We start from the raw sequence: 19,307 nt of genomic DNA, 5'->3' as shown, positions 1-19,307 counted from the left end.
AATGTGCACTTTTATTCATTAGCTTGGGTTAAACTAATTTTAGTTTGTTGGATCAGCAGCTATGCTAAAGATGTATCTATTTTGTTTCTATGTTTTAACTAGGATGTACACAAGCTCCAGTCTGGATCCAGAACCCCTGAGAAGAGATGATGCTGACCCTCAGAGGACCCAGTCCCCAGATGATGGTAACCCTGAATCAACAAACAGAACTAACAATTATTGCTACAAGTGTGACTGCATCATATAACAATTATTAATTAATAATATTAATAGTGTTCATCGTCTGGCTGACTACGTCTTGTATTAATTTTTTCTAAAAATCCTGTCAAACGTGCACAAACTGACAGTCACCACCATAAGCTACTACTAAATATTGTAGAAACAATTTTCTGTAAAGTTGCTTTGTAACGATTCGTATTGTAAAAAGCGCTATACAAATAAACTTGAATTGAACTGTGTTTTATGTTAGCAAAAAGTAACAAATGCTTACCGTATTTGTGCTTCAGCAGTGTGCTTTATTGAGCAGATTTTTTATTTTATTTTAGATAGCAATCGTGTGGCACTATCGAGGCATAGCACGAATTTGGAAGGGTTCAGGAGCAGAAGCAATGGCAACTGTCCTTTTGAGACTCAGGGTTTCTCCCTCAGGTGGCAGGAATGTAAAATGCTGCATCAGAGAGATAAAGAAGAGGAAGAGCTCCATACAAGCGAGCTGCTCACCTGGACACATCCTCTTACCTGGAAATCAGGGTCTGCATCAGTAAACCTGTTCTCTACTTGATTGATTAGGTATACGGTGTATGCTAAAATTAGACTAAGTCGTTTATATACACACTACTATTCAAAAGTTTGGGTTGATTAATATATTATTGAAATAACACTTCCATTCATCAAGAATGCATGAAATTGATCAAAAATGATAGTAAAAACAACTATAAATGTGACAAGAGGTCTTATTCAAATAAATGCTGTTCGATACCAAAGTAGGAAAAATTTTTTTATCAGTTTCCACAAAAATATTAAGTAGCACAACTATTGATAATAATAATAAAGGTATTTTAAGCAGCAAATCAGCATGTTAGAATGATTTCTGAAGGATCATGGGACACTGAAGACTGGAGGAAAGATGCAGAAAATGTATTCAAATAAAAAAACCCAGCTATTTTAAATTGTAACAATATTTCACAATATAACTGTGAAATAAATGCAGTCTTAGTGGAGCATAAGAGACCTAATGGGAAACAATTACCAAACAAAACCTTTTGTGTAGTGTTTGTGTGAATATATTTGTTTTAGTTCCTCATCATTACCTACCTATTGAAAAGGGAATGAAATTTTCTCTCTTCAAAAATTTGCCATTTTCATCCAGAAAGTGAGCAGGATTGAATTCATATGGAGTGCAATATTCATTCTTGTCCTCCAGGATTGGCTTCAGCATTGGCAGCACCATCACACCCTGTCATAGGACAAAACATAAGAATTAAAAGGTTGGTTTACAGAAAGATAGATATATCTATTTATCTATTAGTGGTGGGCCGTTATCGCAGTTAACGTGCTGCGTTAACGCGAGACTCTTATCGGGCGATAAAAAAAAATATCGCCGTTAATCTATTCTCAACGTTGGGTTGGGAGCTGGGTCAAACTATGATGACTTTCACCTTGATATTTTATATAACCGACTGGTTGAGGCCAGCCTAACGGACAGCGACACTGAACCAGCACCATTGAGTTAAATTCAAACCGCTGTCCTAAAATAACTCGATTTGAAGCTGATCAGTCAAACGGGACTCGTTTTTATGTTATGTATAATTAAGTAATGTTTACTTCAGATGTTATCTGCAGTGTTTACGGTTTTTGGGACAGGATAAGCGACATATTTAAATCGTGTAGGTGGGTGTGTCTGCTGCTTGCTGATGACACAGGTAACGTTAACTGATCAAACACAAAAATGGCTTATTTCTTAATGAACAAAGTTATTCAGGAATTATTAAACGAACGTATTCGTATCAGAAATGGATTTTAATATATTACAATAAATTATACAATTATGTTGTTGATATTTCTCTATAATGAAAAAATTTAAATTTAATTTACTATCTGGGAAATAAAGCTTTGTATTTATTTCTTAAATCCGTACTGTATATAGTCAGTTATTTCTCTGAATAAATTCAGATTTCAGAACGAACACTTTGTAGTTTGTTATATGTGTTGAGGTCGTGTCCGTCTGATGTTTATCATGTTCATGATGCTCACTACTGTAATGAACATATCTTTTTAATAATTAGGGGAAATTCCCGACATTTAAAAAATAACCGTTTACATGCCTAGGGTGTTCGCATTGTAATAACGTACAGTGATACTTCATATTTATAAACACTGACTTGTTAGGTGATGTTTTCTCATTAAAATCATACAAATTCCTATTAATTCAATGGAACGTTTTCGCACACTAGGGATTACCAATATGGCGGCGCGGCGGCTTCACTTTAATGACGTCATGAGCAATCCAGTTCTCTATTATAGATCAGTGCTCGAGACGCTAAAAATAAGCGTTTTCAAGTTTTTTGATCAAAACGCTTGAACATCGAATTTGGTTATTTTTGCTCTTGTGTCGACAAATACATACGAAACATGTCAAAATATCCACCTTGGAAATTATGCTCGAAAAAACTGTCTGTTATTTCTTAAGTGAAAGTAAACAGTTGAGGGAAAAATGGAATGGATGTGTATTATACTGGATGCGTTCATGGTCTCTTAAAGGAACCGCGCCTAATTTAGCTACTGGCTGCTGTAATGTTAATCCAAGAAAATGAAAATCACTTACTGCTCTTGACTACTTTGTAGTTTTATCAGTCAAACCAAAAATTATTCAGACACCAGATATATTTTTTGATATAATATATATATATATATATATATATATATATATATATAGCAAAACTGTAATGTGAGAAATGTTGAAGGTGTCTGAATAAATGTAGGTTTGATTGTATATTTCATTTTTACATTGAATACTATCCAGTGCTTTTTTTACATTTAATTATTTAGTTTCTGTACCTTGACACCTACAAACTTGAAAAAAAAACTTAAACATTGTGTAAATAGCACAAATAAATAAAAATAAACATACAAATTAGACAATTTCAAACAGGGCCCACTGGTACAACCTTCACCGGGTCCCCGCTGACCCCGGCTACGCCGGTTTCACACATAATCCGTCTGCAGTGTGTATGCAGTCCATATTCTGAATGCCGACGGCAGAATTTGAATGAGCCATTTTAATCTAGATTAATTTCAAGATCACAGTGAGATTAATCTAGATTAAAAAAATGAATCTATGCCCACCTCTAATATCTCTCTCTCTCTCTCTCTATATATATATCTATATATACACACACACACAAAACCACACGAACACTACTTACCTTTGGTATGAGACATCCTGCTACTGTGGTGTCTTTGCTGGCAACTCTTGGTGGAATAAAAGCAAGAACATTTGCGAACCTCTGAATCTCATGGATCACTGCGTAGGTGTACGGCAGATGTGCCCTGTCTTCCATCAATGGCTGACGAGTCCGTCCAATCACCTGATCAATCTCAGACTGGACTCTCTCTATGTAAAGGAAATGTGCAGAGTAGGTGGACATGCATATACACATTTGCCTAACAAGCAGACCGTAATAGGAGTGGAGCGGGCCACCTTGCACTTCTGGATACTTGGCCATGTAGAGCACAGCCCAGCAAAGAGATTTAGCAGTACTTTCTGTTCCTGCTCCAAACAGATCCAACACACAGTGTATCAGATTTTCTTCTGTGAATTCAGCCTCACTGTCCTTACACTGGGAACAATGGAAAGATGAGCAAGAGGATGCAACCGTTGACAGAAAGAAGGGTTAAACAAGGATTCCTACAGTAGAGCGTGCTACAAATCATGTGTAAAAAAAAAAAAAAAAAGGCTTAAAATGTTTGCATTATCATTATGCAAGGATCTGCTCAAATCAAATACCTTTTCAATTTCATCCAGATAACAGTCAATGTAGTCTCTAGGATTGGATGGGTTTCTGTCCTCTTTGTGCTTCCTGACTTCCTCCTTAAAAAAGAGCTTAAGCTTGGACAGGTTGGCAAATGCAGTCTGGTGCTTTCCTGGCAGCAGGGACATCAGAGCGGGAAAGGAGTTGTAGAACTGTTGAGGGACAAACAAACAAGATATGCCTTTGCAAATTGCATTTTTTTTTTTGCATTCCCATTTTCTCAACACCCAACAGAAAAAAAAAAAAAAACACCAACTGTGTTTCTATGTCTTAACCAAATTAAGGCAAAAAATGTCAAGAGATCATTTACTTTGGTCAGAAGTGAGAAAAACGTCAAATTTGTCATTGCTTCTTCAGTTGTATTATGAACACTAACACGAAGTTATGAAATACAGTGTTATTTTAGTTTAAATAAATTCTTCTGTTAAATAAATTAGATCTTTTTAAAAAGTGTGCAACCAAACAGTTGTTGGTCCAATTGAGATCCATAGTTTGGAAAAATTAAATCCTATGGAAGTCACTGGGGCCCAGAAACAGTTTGGTTACCCACATTCTTCAAAATATCCTGTGTTCAAGAGAAGAAAGAAACTTGAGGATAAGTAAATATCAAAATTTTCATTTTCTTGGGTCAACGATCCCTTCAATAACTGTGCGAATGCATTATCATTACAGTGAAAATGGATAGTTACAGTAAATTTGGTCCCATACCCGACCCCAGATATTGACGGGCAGCTTAAAGATTTCATCTGAATATTGCAACAGCTCATGAAAATGAAGGTTGTTATACTCAAACTTGTAGCCAAAAACCAGGCTGCATATTATATTACCCACTGCGTAGGTCAAGAGGTAATGAGGGTTGAATGGCAAACCTTGGAAAGCAAATGAGAGAAAGAATAGTTAAGGCTGCAATCTACTTTGAACTACTTTCAAATCATTGCCTGTAGAGCGCATTATGAACTCGAAGCCTGCTGAGATGGATGAAGTGAAGCAGAATTGGTGCTCACTAACCTTGCTTGGTTTGCAAAGCACTACAGACAAAGCCACACTCTTGCAGGATGGAATATTCTAGAGTTTTCTTGCCAACACCAAAGTACTTAAGTGTTGCCAGAGCAAAACGCCTCTGATGATGCCACATGTGTCCACTAGAGAAGATCAAACCTACATATAAAAGGATAAAACGACAACTGAAGTGTACAGCCCTTTTTAGAAGTGAAATTGGTAACAACAATTACTCATGGCCTGCAAATTTGCTGTTGGGTCTGATATTTTTGCGTAGCTTTGCAAAGCTGCATTACACTCTGACAGAGACAAATCAATCTGTGCTGAAATCCGTCATACAAACATTTGGTCAAAAAAACCTTAAAAGATCCTACACCAAGTGTATGAACATCAAATGTCGGCATGTAAATGTGGTCAGTTGTGTTGATAAATGTGGGTGTCTTCCAAGCATTTCTAAGTGAAACATTTTAAAGCACATAGTTTCAATACAGGGAGCTTCGAATTGTGAAAAGACGAGAAAATTCAATTTCTCATGTCAAATTAGAAATCCAGAATCACTGTAACGATTTACAGATAGTTATTGATGTTGCTTGTTATTGTAGCCACTGCAAAAGGTCATTTTACTGACAGCACTGGAGCAGTTAACAGCTTATGTCCAACCTATTTTATTAATAGAGCAAAATAAACATTGTCTGAAATGTGAATCCATATTAACATCTTGAATGAAAGCAGAATTAAGAAAGGTTTCTTGATGTTCTACAAAAAGCTGAACTGATGCACAGTTTGAGTTGGCAACGGTTTTAACAATGTTATACTTATGACCATTTTAAAGTGTAAATGGTGTTATTCATAGCGATGTTTTTGGTGCATGTACTGTGTTCCTCTACCTTTCCCTTTACAGATCCTGTCATTCACAGGGAAGTACGGCCGGTCTGTGAAGATGTCCGCCTGCTCCACAAACGCCTCTTTGAAACTCTCGTATCCAGTGAGCAGGATGCACGGTTTGTTTCCCAGATACAGTATGCTCACATCTCCATACCTCTCAGCAGTCTACCAAGATGTTATCTTGTAACGTACGCAACTGTAGTAGGCAAATCATTTCTGCTCTTCATGTAACTTACCTTCAGAAAAAATTCCATTGGATCACTAAAGCCTATATTCAGTAAATTTCCAAACAAAGGCAGAGGGAAAGGTCCTGGCGGCATGTTGTTTGTAAGAACATCTCGCAGGTGTTTCACCAGCAGAAGAAGACAGAGAAATATCAGGAGACCCTGAACATTCATCCACTGCCCCATCAGCTGTGACAGCACTGACGCCATGCTTACTGAGACAGGAAGAGTACTTATATACACAGTTTAGACAATTCACAATTCATCTGTGACCACACATGTCTGAATGTCAATAAATCAGATAGAAATCATCTGTGTTCAAATGCTGCATGCACTTCTCAATTGTTCTGTAAAACACACTTTAATATTTTTCACTAGCATTTCACAACCTTTAATTCGAGTTTAGGCTCATTAACTAGTAATATATACACATTGGCTGGGCATAACCACAAAGGTTTAAAAGTGTTGTATTGTTTTATACTCCACAATATACTATTGCAAAGGAAATGCAAAATATTAAAAGAAGGGGAAATGTTGTGCTACTTACCCAGAGTTCAAACCAGACTTTTTTGTGTCCGAATTTCATCAGTAAACCTGAAGAAAACATGGCAATTTAGTGCATATGCATTGTAGATGCTCTGCAGTGTCTGATACCCAGAAATATTAACAACGCCAAAGCTTCTTCTCTTCTTCTTCTTCTTCGGATTTTACTGAACCGAAGCTTCTCAATCAACACAATTCACTTTTAAGCGCCAAATCGCTTCGCTACTTTGATTCGTTTTGGTATACACGTGTGATCTATGACGTCTGAGTTGAGCTAGTTTGAATTTTTTTAACGGACTTTTATATGTTAACTAAATTGTTAAAGTTTATTATAATGTTCAACCACTTCATCAATAAAAAGAAATAAAGATGAGAACTCTTAAAAAAATAGCTTTTTATATATATAAAAAACATATTTTTCTAATTTTCACCTGACGACATTGACGCCAATAAAGAAGTCGCGTTGGTTATCCTACTGTAAAACAACAGACCTCGGGCTCGAACATTTCCCGCGGAACTAATGAATATTTACATATCACAAATTTTAATTCACACAACAAAAATGTTTTTTGTTTTTTTGTTTTTTCTCGAATGTTTCTGGTTTTCACATTTCCTGATGGCAATCTGACGCTCCAGACAAGAATTCGCGTTGGTTAGGCCTAGCTACTACAATAACAGCAGACCGTTCTAACGATTCCCACGGAATTTAGAAATATTTACATATCACAAGTTATTCATTCAACATCTGCAACATCAACATTTAATATATGGGTCACGTTTATGGCAAAGAACATGAATACTGATAGTGTAATGAATGTTTTCTTTACAGATTAGGCCATTTAATACCATTTGCGTAAATTGCATCAGCACAACAATGCTTAATGGTAACAGACTAGCCATGTTCTGATGGCCAAGCAACATGTCTGCAATTATACATAATCTCAGACTGCTTTCACAAAGTGTTGATTGTATTGCAATGACCTCCACAGTCATAAGATCTCAACTTTGGTTTGAGGTGGAACAGCAGATTTGTGGTCAGTGATGTTAGATTAGTAATCTACACCTCTTATTTTCATTATATCACACTATATGAATCATAAAAAATGCATCAAATAGCAGTATTATTATTTGATGCTCTAACTTTTGCACTCTCTATTCTAATTCTATTCTTCAAAAAAAAGAAAAAAAAGAATATATATATATATATATATATATATATATATATATATATATATATATATATATATATATATATATATATATACATACAGTATATATAACAGAAACATAGGCCTACTGTGATAATTACACTAATGCCTGAGTGTTTAAAAAAAATCCCAGTGTTTCCTTTCATCTTAGTGTAATGAAGTAACAACATTTATTTTGCATGGGCAGAAAATAAGTGGGTAATACTTTAATTTGCAGGTTTAATATGTTAAAATAGCTACAGTAAATGTACTGAAACTGGCAGAAATTTCAGATTAAAATGCATGATTAAAAATTAGAATTAAATTATTTGTACAGGCTTTCTTTTTTATTTATTTTCAACAAATCACTTTTTGAAGACACTCTTAAAGTAAATGTGTAATATTGCCAAAACATTGTGACCATTTGAAACTGTTTTTTTTTTTCTGTAATCATCTTATCCACTAGGTGGTGTTACTAGCTCAACAGATGTTTTTGTTTAGTCCACTGAAAGGGAAAGTCCACCCAAAAATCAAAAATCTGTCATAATTTACTCACCCATGCTGTTCCAAATTTGTAAGACTTTTTTCTGATCTTTGGGGATCTACAACACCCCCAAAAGCTTGTTCTCCATCATTGCATACTCATGGATGAGACATGCAGATAACTATATAGTTAAAAGTTAAATCAACCTTCACTGTTATTATGTTTTATTATATTATCCACTGATTTTATATAATCAATGAATTCTGAAAAACAGTGAATGAAAAAAGTAACCTAGATATTTTCTTGTAAATTAAAAAGTAATGCGTTACTTTAACTTGAAAAAAGTACGGTATTCTGATTACGTAATTTGCGTGACTTGTAATGCGTTACCCCCAACACTGTAAATAAGTCTTCTGATGCTCATTAACCTTATTCAGTCTGTAGAGAGTCACAGAGAAAGCAACTACTTCAGGATGAAGTTTTCCAGAGTTTTATTCCCAAAACTAAAGTAGTTGACAGAGCACAACATCTCTGTTGATGTGGCCACTGCACAAGGTGAGATTTTATGATCAAAAACAAATTTGATGATATATTAAGAACTATAAGCGATACATGCCATCAACATAATTAAGCCACATTTAAGCATCTTGGATAATTTTATATTAGCAACACTGCAATACTTATTGAAAACAAAATAGACCATTACATTAGAAATGTGCACCATCAGTTCTTAAAGGAATAGTTCAACCAAAATGTTTAATTTGCTCAATATTAACTCGCCATCAGGTACCGAAATATGTTTGGAGAAATTTAGCATTGCATCTCTTGCTCACCAATGGATACTAGTGAATGGGTGCCATCAGAATGAGAGTCCAAACAGCTGTTAAATACAACACAAAAATCTAAAAGTAATTCACACAACTCCAGTCCATCAATTAATGTCTTGTGAAATGTATTGATCCTGAAAAGCTTCGTTTATAACAAATGCATCTTCTCCATCCATAATATAGCTTTCTCCAGTGAAAAAGTCTTCTCATGTGAATAAGGAGAAAAATATGCACACATCAAGCACCATTTACTTTGACCAGAAGTGACATCTTAAAGTTATAATTGTTTGATAATGGATTTGTTTCTTACAAACATGCGTGTTTTTTTGTTTTTTGTTTTTGCTTCATGAGACATTAAATGATGGACTGGAGAGCTGTGGATTACTTGTGGATTAATGTGATGCTTTTATCAGCTGTTTGGACTCTCACTCTGACGGCACCCATTCACTGCAGAGGATCCATTGGTGAGCAAGTGATGTAATGCTAATTTTCTCCAAATCTGTTCTCATGAATAACCAAACTCATCTGCTTCTATGGCCTGAAGCGGAGTGAATTCTTAACAAATTGTATTTTTTATTGCTTTAAACTCAAAGCCAATTTCACATTTTCAGAGATCATGCACCATGTCAGAAAATACATTGAGGTCTCACTGTGGGGTCTGTGTCTGAAAAAGCCATTAGCACCAAGAAGTGAAATTACACCCTTCACCTCGTTCTGTCAGTGATGAATTTTTATGCCCAAGTGTTTGTTCATCACCAGAGACATATGCAGAGGTAATGGCCTAGATCGCTGCCAATGTTTACTTGACTTTCAATGGTTTGTTGGTTTTGTCAAAAGTCACAGAGTGGTAATCAGACAATTACTTGTGAACTGATCTTATTTAATGATCATGGGCCTTTCCTAGAATGTCATGTAACCTAGTTAATATTCATGAGCCACAGAACTGCAGTATTATCATCCTATGAAGATACTTATGAGTTGTGTGGGCCTGTAAACGTACTGTCAGTTTAGTAATATTATAGAATAAAGACAATATACCTACTCACAAAAAGGGATGCTGTACTCTGCTGTAAAAAACACTCAAGGATTGTGGTCAGTTAATCGAATGGCCACTACTAAAAAAAAAAAAAAAAAAACTTCAAAATGCAAAATTGCCAAAATCAAGCTCAACGCTTAGTAGATTTTCTTTGATGGTAATTAAACTTCTTTGAGAAAAGACTGGATGTTCAATGTCTCTTTCATCATCCTTCAACTCTCTAACCATTGGGCCACCACTGTCCCCTAATTAGGTCACAACTGCCCCCTAACAAGGCTACGATTGCGCCCTATTAGGCCACGACTGGCCCCTAACAGAGTATGAAAATTTGGGGCTGTCAAAACATTCATCAACAGAGCCATTGCATTATCAAATGCCTGCTGACAATCCCTTGATCCAAATGACTACTCCAGTCAGAACTTACCACAATATCGTCCAGATATGCTTCTTAGTCATGTCTATTGAATGTAATTAATATTTTATTCATTAAAAAATCTGAGATATGTTACAAACCCTTTTTAGTCTTTTAGAGGAAATAAGGCGTGCAACACTAAAAACATTGAACACGTACTGGAACACCTGACCTCACACACACACACACAAACAAATCTAGTTTAAGAAAGATGATAGTTTATTACAATGAGAATCAATATGACAACGACACCTCAAAGTAATTATATAAACCATTTTTGCAAACCAAAGAAAAAGGTTCACAATAGAAACAAGGGTAAAGAGAAAAGAACTAGACCGTGCCAAATCAAAGAAAGAAGTAAAACCAAAAACCAATCTTCCTAGAAAAAATCTGAACAATATATATAGTGACTAAATTTACAAAAGAGACAAAAAACAAAAGATCTTCAGCGTCCAAGACGCCCCCAATAAACTACTCTTACTAACAAAACGAAAAATACAAACAGTGGCACAGGTGACTAAACTAGTGTTCTAGACACAATTGATAACTCAGTGTAGCACATGTATATCACGTGATATCTCAGCTGTTCTGTTCTCTTCCCCGTCTAATACCAGACCAAACCAGCCGAACAAAATAAACTCCAAACAAATAACATGGGACGTAACAGATATATATTTATTAATTATTGTTATGTTGTCTTTGAGTTGATATTCATAGTGTTCCTGTAGCTCAATTGGTAGAGCATTGCACTATCAAGCCCAAGATTGGGGGATGGATTCCCCGGGAACACATGATAGGTAAAAATTGATAGCCTGAATACACTGTAAGTTGCTTCGGATAAAAGCGTCTGCTAAATGCATAAATTTAATATTGATTAAATTTAGAATGTTTTTACTTAAAATCCAAAGACTGTACAAAATAGAATTAAGATAAATGTAAATAATCATAATCTCTAAGAACGTTTGAGTTTAGAGGATCAGTGATCGATATGCAAAAGATTTAGTTTGTCTGCAAAACATTCTGATTAATTAAAATCCTAAATTGTTAGGAGTGGCTCTAAATGACATTGTCAAATTTCCTGCAAAAATTCTGCGAGAGGAAAGAACCTTTTGGGGGGGGGGGGGGTTATTTTATTCAAAGTGACTGTAAAGCTATATAATGAACACTGGTGTTTGAACATGATTCTGGAGCAGAGCTAAATTTTGAGTGATTATAATCTACACTGTCGAGGCACAGCACGTATCTGGAAGGGTTCAGGACAAGCCAAGACGCCTATAGTTCCTTTCAGACTCAACATTCGTCCTTCAAGAGGCAGGAAGGTGAAACACTGCATCAGAGACGTGAAGAAGAGGAAGAGCTCCATACGAGCGAGCTGCTCACCTGGACACATCCTCTTACCTGGAAATCAGGGTCTGCATCAGTAAACTCAGAGTAAACTCACCGTACTACAGCTGTATGGACATGACCTACCTATTGAAAAAGGGATGAAACTGTCTTTCTTCAAAAATTTGCCATTTTCATCCAGAAAGTGAGCAGGATTGAATTCATAGGGGGTGCTGTATTCATTCTTATCCTGCAGGATCGACTTAAGCAACGGCAACACTAACACACCCTGTAACAATCAAACAGAAGTTATAGATTCATTCACGTAAATGCTGTATGGTACATAATACAAAAATAAAATGACCTTCGGGATGAGACGTCCTCCTACTGTTGTGTCCTTGTTGGCCACTCTGGGAGGCGTAAAGGTAACAATGTTAGCGAACCTCTGAATTTCATGGATCACTGCGTAGGTGTACGGTAGATTCGTCCGGTCATCCATCATTGGTTGGCGTGTCTGTCCAATCACCTGATCAATCTCAGACTGGACTTTCTCTGACAGAAAATATCCAACAAGAACATGCTGACAGCAGTTTTTAAAGACAAACAACAGAAGTGACATGTTTGATTGACTGACATTCCCACCTTGTACTTCTGGGTACTTGACCATGAAGAGTAAAGCCCATCGGAGTGTGTTAGCGGTGGTTTCTGTTCCTGCTCCAAACAGATCCACCACACAAAACATCAGGTTTTCCTCAGTGAACTCCGCCTCAATGTCCTTACACTGGAATGGATGAAATACAGAAAACAATTCACATACAGAAAAAAACGTAATTTTCAGATATATCTGAACATTTCAAAATATAAAGAAATATATATATATACATACATAGATGCAAACTTTTCACCTTTCTTTAAAAATGAACTTTTTCGAGATCAAAATAGGTCACCTACGACTCGATCTGCAAATATCTGACGAGAAAGTGTTTTGAGTGGATTTTTGGGGTTACAAAAAACACAGCTAAACGTAAATGGTGATCTTACAAGGGTAAATAACGAACTAGTTTTTTCAATAAGTACAGCGTTTTCTGTTTAATGCATATTAAAGGGATAGTTCACCCAAAAATTCTGTCATTAATTATTCACCCTCATGTTGTTTCAAACTAGGATTGCAAAAAGGTGGAAAATATCCAGTAAATTTAGGAAATATTCCAGAAATTTGGGACTTTCCAGGATTTTTTGGTATATTCTAGAAATTTCGGTCAAAATCTTCAGACATGTTTATGAAGATTGTTTTATGTACAGTCGGCTCCTGTGATTGGCAGCTACACACGCGCATGTAATGGTACTCTCGTAAACGAGTGGTGATGTTTTAAAGGGATACTCCACTCCAAAATGAAAAATGAAAAAATTTGTCATTAATCACTTACTCCCATGTCGTTCTAAAACCGTAAAAGTAGGGGTGCACAAGATATATTGGCCAATGATTAATGCGCAAGCTACGTAAAAGCTTTGTTTGCCTTCGGAACACAATTTAAGATTTTTGGTATGAAAACCGGGAGGCTTTTACTGTCCCATAGACTGCCAAGTAAGTTACGCGGTCAAAGTCCAGAAAAGTATGGAAGACGTCGTCAGAATAGTCCATCTGCCATCAGTGTTCAACCGTAACATTATGAAATGATGAGAGTACTTCTTGTACACAAAGAAAACAAAAATAACGACTTTATTCAACAATCCGTCTCCTCTGTTTCTCTCCACATCTCTGTAAAAAGCATCCTGGTTTTCATCCAAAATATCTCTAATTGTGTTTCGAAGATGAAAAAAAAGCAGAATTTGGAAATAGTGACCAAACTAGGTTTCTGCTAGTTATTGTTCCACTAAGCCACATATGAATGCTGTAACTACACCATTACAGGGGGAAAAAAGCATCTTTCTCTCTAGGACAGACATGAATATTTACATGGGATTTGCGAACCCATGTCCCAAATCCCGACTACCAATAATGGGTATATTCTTAAAGACAACGCTACCTTCTCAATCTCCTCCAGGTAACAGTCGATGTAGTCTCTGGGGTTGGACGGGTCTCTATCTTCCTTGTGTTTTCTGATTTCCTCCTGCAGGAAGGGCTGAAGCTTAGGTATGCTGGCGAATGCCGTCTGATGTTTTCCTGGCAGCATCGACATGAGGGTGGGAAACTGATTATACAACTGGAAAGAGACAAATAAAGGACAAACATATGTTCAAACAATGCAGTGCTTTTAATAACTATAGTTACATGAATGAAACTGATGTTTTAGCAAAGCACTGGTCAATAAAGCCAAATTCATTTCAGTTTAACTAGTTTCATTTAACTTTTTAGTTAGTTTTTTTTTATTAATCTTGTGATAGCAGGCTGATTTCGTACCCGACCCCAGTTTGAGATGGGAAGCTGTAATAAGTCATCTAAATACTTCTGCATCAGATGAAATTTATGGTCATCATACTCAAACCTGTGACCAAACACCAACCCACAGATTATATTAGCCACTGCATCGGTCACAAAATGCTGAGGGTCGAAGGGCAAACCTAGAAAAACAAGAAAAAAAAAGAAAACGATGTTAAGACGGGAATATGCTTTTATTCAAATGCTGCCATATTTTTGCTAAAAAAATTATTGCAGATTTGTACACACTTATTTTTCACTACTAAATTGTTTATATATTTTCTTTATTTATTAAAACATTTTCATATATTTGTTATTATTTAATTATTGTTTATTCATTAATTAAATTTGATTACATTTTTCATTTTTATTTACTACTAATAAATTACTTATTTATTCATTTATGTATCGTCATTACATTTTGTTTTTTGTTCATTTATTATTCTTAAATTATTACTTATTAATTTATTTAAGATTACGTTTTTTATTTTAATAATTATTATTACATTATTGTGTTTTTATTCATTTTATGATCACTACACTTTTTGTTTATTTATCATTATTCAAACATTAAAATACTGAAATGTTCTGTTTATTTACAGTTACAAAAAAAAATGCTGGATTTTCAGTGTGGTCTCAGACTTTTGGATCTCACAATATTTTTTTAAATAAAAAAAAAAATCCATAAAAATTTAATTAAGGAAAGATGAGCTCTGGTGTGGTTTCCTAGATGTACAGTATGACCTTCAAAAGACACTTGCACTTGCAGACGGTGGCCTGTACACGACAGTACAAACATTCATCCCTTCAAGATATGAAAAGATTATGAAAACTGTATTCTGGTTTTGACACATTTCATCGTCATTTTATTTAGATTTTCTGGAGTTTTGGTAAAAGAATGACAACAAATCTTGTTTGAGAAGGAGAAGAAAGGATGTTTGATGCTAAAATGTTGCTCTCTGACCTCGTTCAGTCTGTATAGAGTCACAGAGAAAGCGACACTCCTGCAGGATGAAGTTTTCTAGAGTTTTCTTCCCCACACCAAAGTATTTAAGTGTTGCCAGAGCAAAACGCCTCTGATGACGCCACATGTGCCCACTGGACATAAACAGACCTACATGAGCAGAATGAAGGGGGCAAAAGATCAATTTACAATGAAAATGACATGTTATGTTTATGATTTTGCCAGTATTGAATCTGATTGCTGCAATATAGCTCTTTCTGCATCTGTACCTTTCCCTTTACTTATCCTGTCATTCACAGGGAAGTACGGCCGGTCTGGGAAAATGTCCGCCTGCTCCACAAACGCCTCTTTGAAACTCTCGTATCCAGTGAGCAGGATGCACGGTTTGTTTCCCAGATACAATGTGCTCACATCTCCATACCTCTCAGCAATCTAAACATGATCCGTACACATTATACATTCACACAAAATCATTAGACATATTTGTTTTTGCCATACAGGATGTGAATTACCCTCTGAAAGGAGCCCATTGGATCACTAAAGCCTACATTCAGTAAATTTCCAATCAAAGGCAGAGGGAAAGGTCCTGGCGGCATGTTGTTTGTAAGAACATCTCGCAGGTGTTTCACCAGCAGAAGCACACACAGAAATATCAGGAGACCCTGAACATCCATCCACTGCCCCATCAGCTGTGACAGCACTGACGCCATGCTTACTGAGACAAGACACGGGTTTTTTCACAGCTTAAAAAGACAGCACACATATAAAGTAGCTCAAATGTTTTCAATGTTGATAGTAATAAGAAATGTTTCTTGAGCAAATTATCATATTAGAATGATTTCTGAAGGATCATGTGACACTGAAGACTGGAGGAATGATGATGAAAATTCTGATTTGTATCATAGGAATAAATTACATTTTAAAATCTATGCCAATACAAAACATTATTATTATTGTTATTTGAAATTGTAATAGTGTTTCACTTTATTACTGTATTTTTCAGAAATATATGCAGCATTAGTGAGCAGAACACAGTTTTTTTAAAAACCTTAATACAAACATCTTACCAACCCCAAACAGTACATGTATACTTATGTAGTTTCATTTATTAAAACTATCAATAAATATTTATAAACAACTAAAAAAGGGAGGCAATTAATAGTAAAACAGTTACTAAAACTTACTAAAATACTAAAACGAAAATTACAATGAAAAAGGAAAAATATTAATTAAAACGAATTTATATATTTATATATATATATATATATTATAAATAAAAGGGCTGTCAAGTGATACATTTTTTTTTATCTAATTAATTAGATAATGTTGCAATGAATCACAATTTATTCATCAAATGTAGCTGAGAAATCACCCCCAAACAATAATTAATGTGCATTATTGTATTAAATTAGACAAATATCAAATAAACATTACAAAAAGCTTTTTTATTTTTTTGGGTGAACTATCACTTTAATTAGTTTTTTATTCAAATGGATTACTTAATTTTATTATCAAGTTTTATTTTTTATTAATATGGAAATTCATTCATCAAAATTGTGTGTTGCTTGGAGTGCTGCTTTAATATCTGCATTGGAACAAGACAGACATGCTTCTAAAATATGTAACACATTAAAGTTATTTTATTCATTATAAATGTTATATTAAACCATTGACTTCCATAGTATTTTGGATACTAACATTTTTTCAAAAATTCTTCTTTTGTGTTTCACAGAAGAAAGAAAGAAACTCTTACATGTTTGGGACAAGTGGAAGGTGAGTAAATGATAACAGAATATTCATTCTGGAACTTATTCTTTAATAACTTTTATCATTATCAGCGGGTAAAAGTGACTTTTGACTCTGGTGTTCTGACAAATAATGATCCTGATCTACCAACAATGTATTTATCCTACTGTAAGGCTAGGTTTGGGGTAGGGTAGGCATAGTGCGAACTACGGGGGAGCTAGGGGGAGCTCGGCTCCCCTTAATAAGACATGGGCTCCCCTGAAAACGAGAAATCTGAAATTTTGGGGGGTCTCAAAAAATACTGACAATGTGAATATTTTTAAGTGCAATTTCAGTTTTGTAATGTGATTATGCTGGCAAAATATTATTCATTCATGCATGACGGCGATTAAAACCTAATTAACTTCAATTAAGATTACAGAAGGTGTGGGGGCGCTGCGCTGCAAATTCCACATGTTAGTATGTCATAGGTTCGTAGAAACAAAATAAACGTTGGAGGCCATTTATCGTGCGCAAAAGTCCTTCCATTATGCAGTTATAGCATCATAGCTAGGGCAAAAAGAAAACAAGGTAGTTCAATTAATTTTGGTTTTATTAAGAAATTGTGTAGTGATGACGCACGACTGATTCACCTGCTGAAAGCACTGGTAAACCTCAAGCCAAGCCCACCGTGAAAACGCATGAAGCTGAAGAAAAGTAATCTCTGGGATCCTAAACCCTCTTGCTTTCTTGCTTCGAGTCCTCTCTCGCGTTAAACTGGAACAGCCAGCAGTGGAGAGACTGGAAGAGCCAATATACATGGCTGTGTGTTAAGGATGGAAGCTTGGGGTGCATCACTTTGTAACGCGTTGTGTCAAGAGGGGGACAAAATATGGGTAGCTCACAAAGTTATTAGGCCAGACAAAACTCACGGAGGCGATTGACATTTAACAACGACTCGCGTTTTATTTCTCCAATCGAACTCGGGCAATTGTCTGTCCCATGTTCCACCGTCCACAGCGTAACCAAAACAAAACAAACAAGATTAAAACAAAATGATTTCCAAACAGAGATTACCCGCATACATGGGCGATTCGAGTCGCGCTTGTATACATTATCATACAGAGTGCATGCCGTTTTACAGGGAGCGCGCAGCTCTTAAAGGGGCCACATTTTTTCCCACTCGTTACAACTTGTAAGGACGCAAAAAACCTTCTTCTGTCTGAAAAGGTACCTGGCACGCACTTGTCTGAGGAGTGGATTAATGGTTAATGCTCAGAACCAGTCGCGAAAAATTATATATAAATACAGGGACAGCATTGCACACAAGATGGCCATTGAAGTGGCATTAACTAAGCAAAAGGCGATTCTGCCAAATAAAGTAATTGAGGTCTAAATTAATGGAGGAGACCACAACATCATTCAAGGCTGTCTTCCTGACCTATCAATTTGTGTCGATAAAGTATAATAGTGCATATTGTAGCTGTTATGTAGCTTTGTAAGTCATTATAAGTCCTTTTTTGAGGCACTCGTGTCGATAATGTATAATAGTGCATACACTTGTAGCTGTTGTAAGTCCTTATTTGAGGCATGCGCATGTGCACGAACTCTACCCCCCCCCCCCCCCCCCCCCAAAAAAAAAAAAAAGTGGGCTCCCCCAAAGGACACGGTATAGTTCGAACACTGAGGGTAGGTCTACATGTCAATAAAGCCTCTCACACCTTATTAATATCACGCTGAAAGCTAAACCTGATAGTTAATTTAGCACTTTTCATTATCGAATTATGCTTCCATCTGTTTTAATGGGAGGTAACGTTAGTAAAGTCTGACAGGGAATCTGACAAAATACAACTTAAGTTGATGTTAAGTAAAAGTCGGACTCTCCGGAGTTACTAAACAAACACAACTAACAGGAGCAGCATCATTAATGGCAAACGATCGCTACAGTGCATAGATGTCGGTCAAGATAAAAATACTTACGAGAACGCCGTTTATTGATCAAACAATGAACTGTCGTGGAAATATAAATGTACGGCTGCTCATACAAAAACGGCAGGCGTCGGAATGCTGTTATGAAACGTGGTGTTATGAAAAAGTGTTGTGATGACGTCACGGGGTGTCCGGTTACGGCCCGTCCAGAAAAAACTTTTTTATATATATATTTATATATTTATATATATAATTTAGTTCTTAAATTGTCCTGGTCCTAATAAACTACTGACTGATTTATCATGCTTGAAAGAATTAT

At 35.8% G+C, this 19,307-nt stretch overlaps 2 protein-coding genes across 3 annotated transcripts; both read right to left on the bottom strand.

Annotated features, from left to right (window-relative positions):
• Positions 1-494: 494 nt before the first annotated feature.
• LOC113081472 (cytochrome P450 2J6-like) lies at positions 495-6,861 on the bottom strand. The gene is made up of 10 exons (XM_026253536.1): positions 6,687-6,861; positions 6,152-6,354; positions 5,918-6,080; positions 5,040-5,189; positions 4,740-4,900; positions 4,007-4,183; positions 3,701-3,839; positions 3,426-3,613; positions 1,315-1,456; positions 495-738 (listed from the first exon to the last, which is right to left on the bottom strand). The coding sequence occupies exons 2-10, from the start codon at positions 6,347-6,349 to the stop codon at positions 563-565; spliced, it is 1,494 nt and encodes a 497-aa protein (XP_026109321.1). The 5' UTR covers positions 6,350-6,354; positions 6,687-6,861; the 3' UTR covers positions 495-562.
• Positions 6,862-10,826: 3,965 nt separating this feature from the next.
• On the bottom strand, positions 10,827-19,157 carry LOC113081471 (cytochrome P450 2J6-like). 2 transcript variants are annotated; one of them, XM_026253533.1, is made up of 10 exons: positions 19,040-19,157; positions 15,847-16,049; positions 15,604-15,766; positions 15,335-15,484; positions 14,353-14,513; positions 13,979-14,155; positions 12,594-12,732; positions 12,316-12,503; positions 12,099-12,240; positions 10,827-12,026 (listed from the first exon to the last, which is right to left on the bottom strand). In XM_026253533.1, the coding sequence occupies exons 2-10, from the start codon at positions 16,042-16,044 to the stop codon at positions 11,839-11,841; spliced, it is 1,506 nt and encodes a 501-aa protein (XP_026109318.1). In that variant the 5' UTR covers positions 16,045-16,049; positions 19,040-19,157; the 3' UTR covers positions 10,827-11,838. The 2 variants fall into 2 exon arrangements, with proteins under 2 accessions (XP_026109318.1, XP_026109319.1); XM_026253534.1 differs by having other exon boundaries at positions 15,847-16,077; positions 19,040-19,141.
• Between the last annotated feature and the right edge of the window lie 150 nt (positions 19,158-19,307).

Source organism: Carassius auratus, unplaced genomic scaffold, assembly GCF_003368295.1.
Source record: "Carassius auratus strain Wakin unplaced genomic scaffold, ASM336829v1 scaf_tig00034482, whole genome shotgun sequence".
Classification (NCBI taxonomy): Eukaryota; Metazoa; Chordata; class Actinopteri; order Cypriniformes; family Cyprinidae; genus Carassius; species Carassius auratus.
The sequence above is the reverse complement of the archived record's forward strand: the minus strand, read 5'-3'. Positions and strand labels throughout refer to the sequence as shown.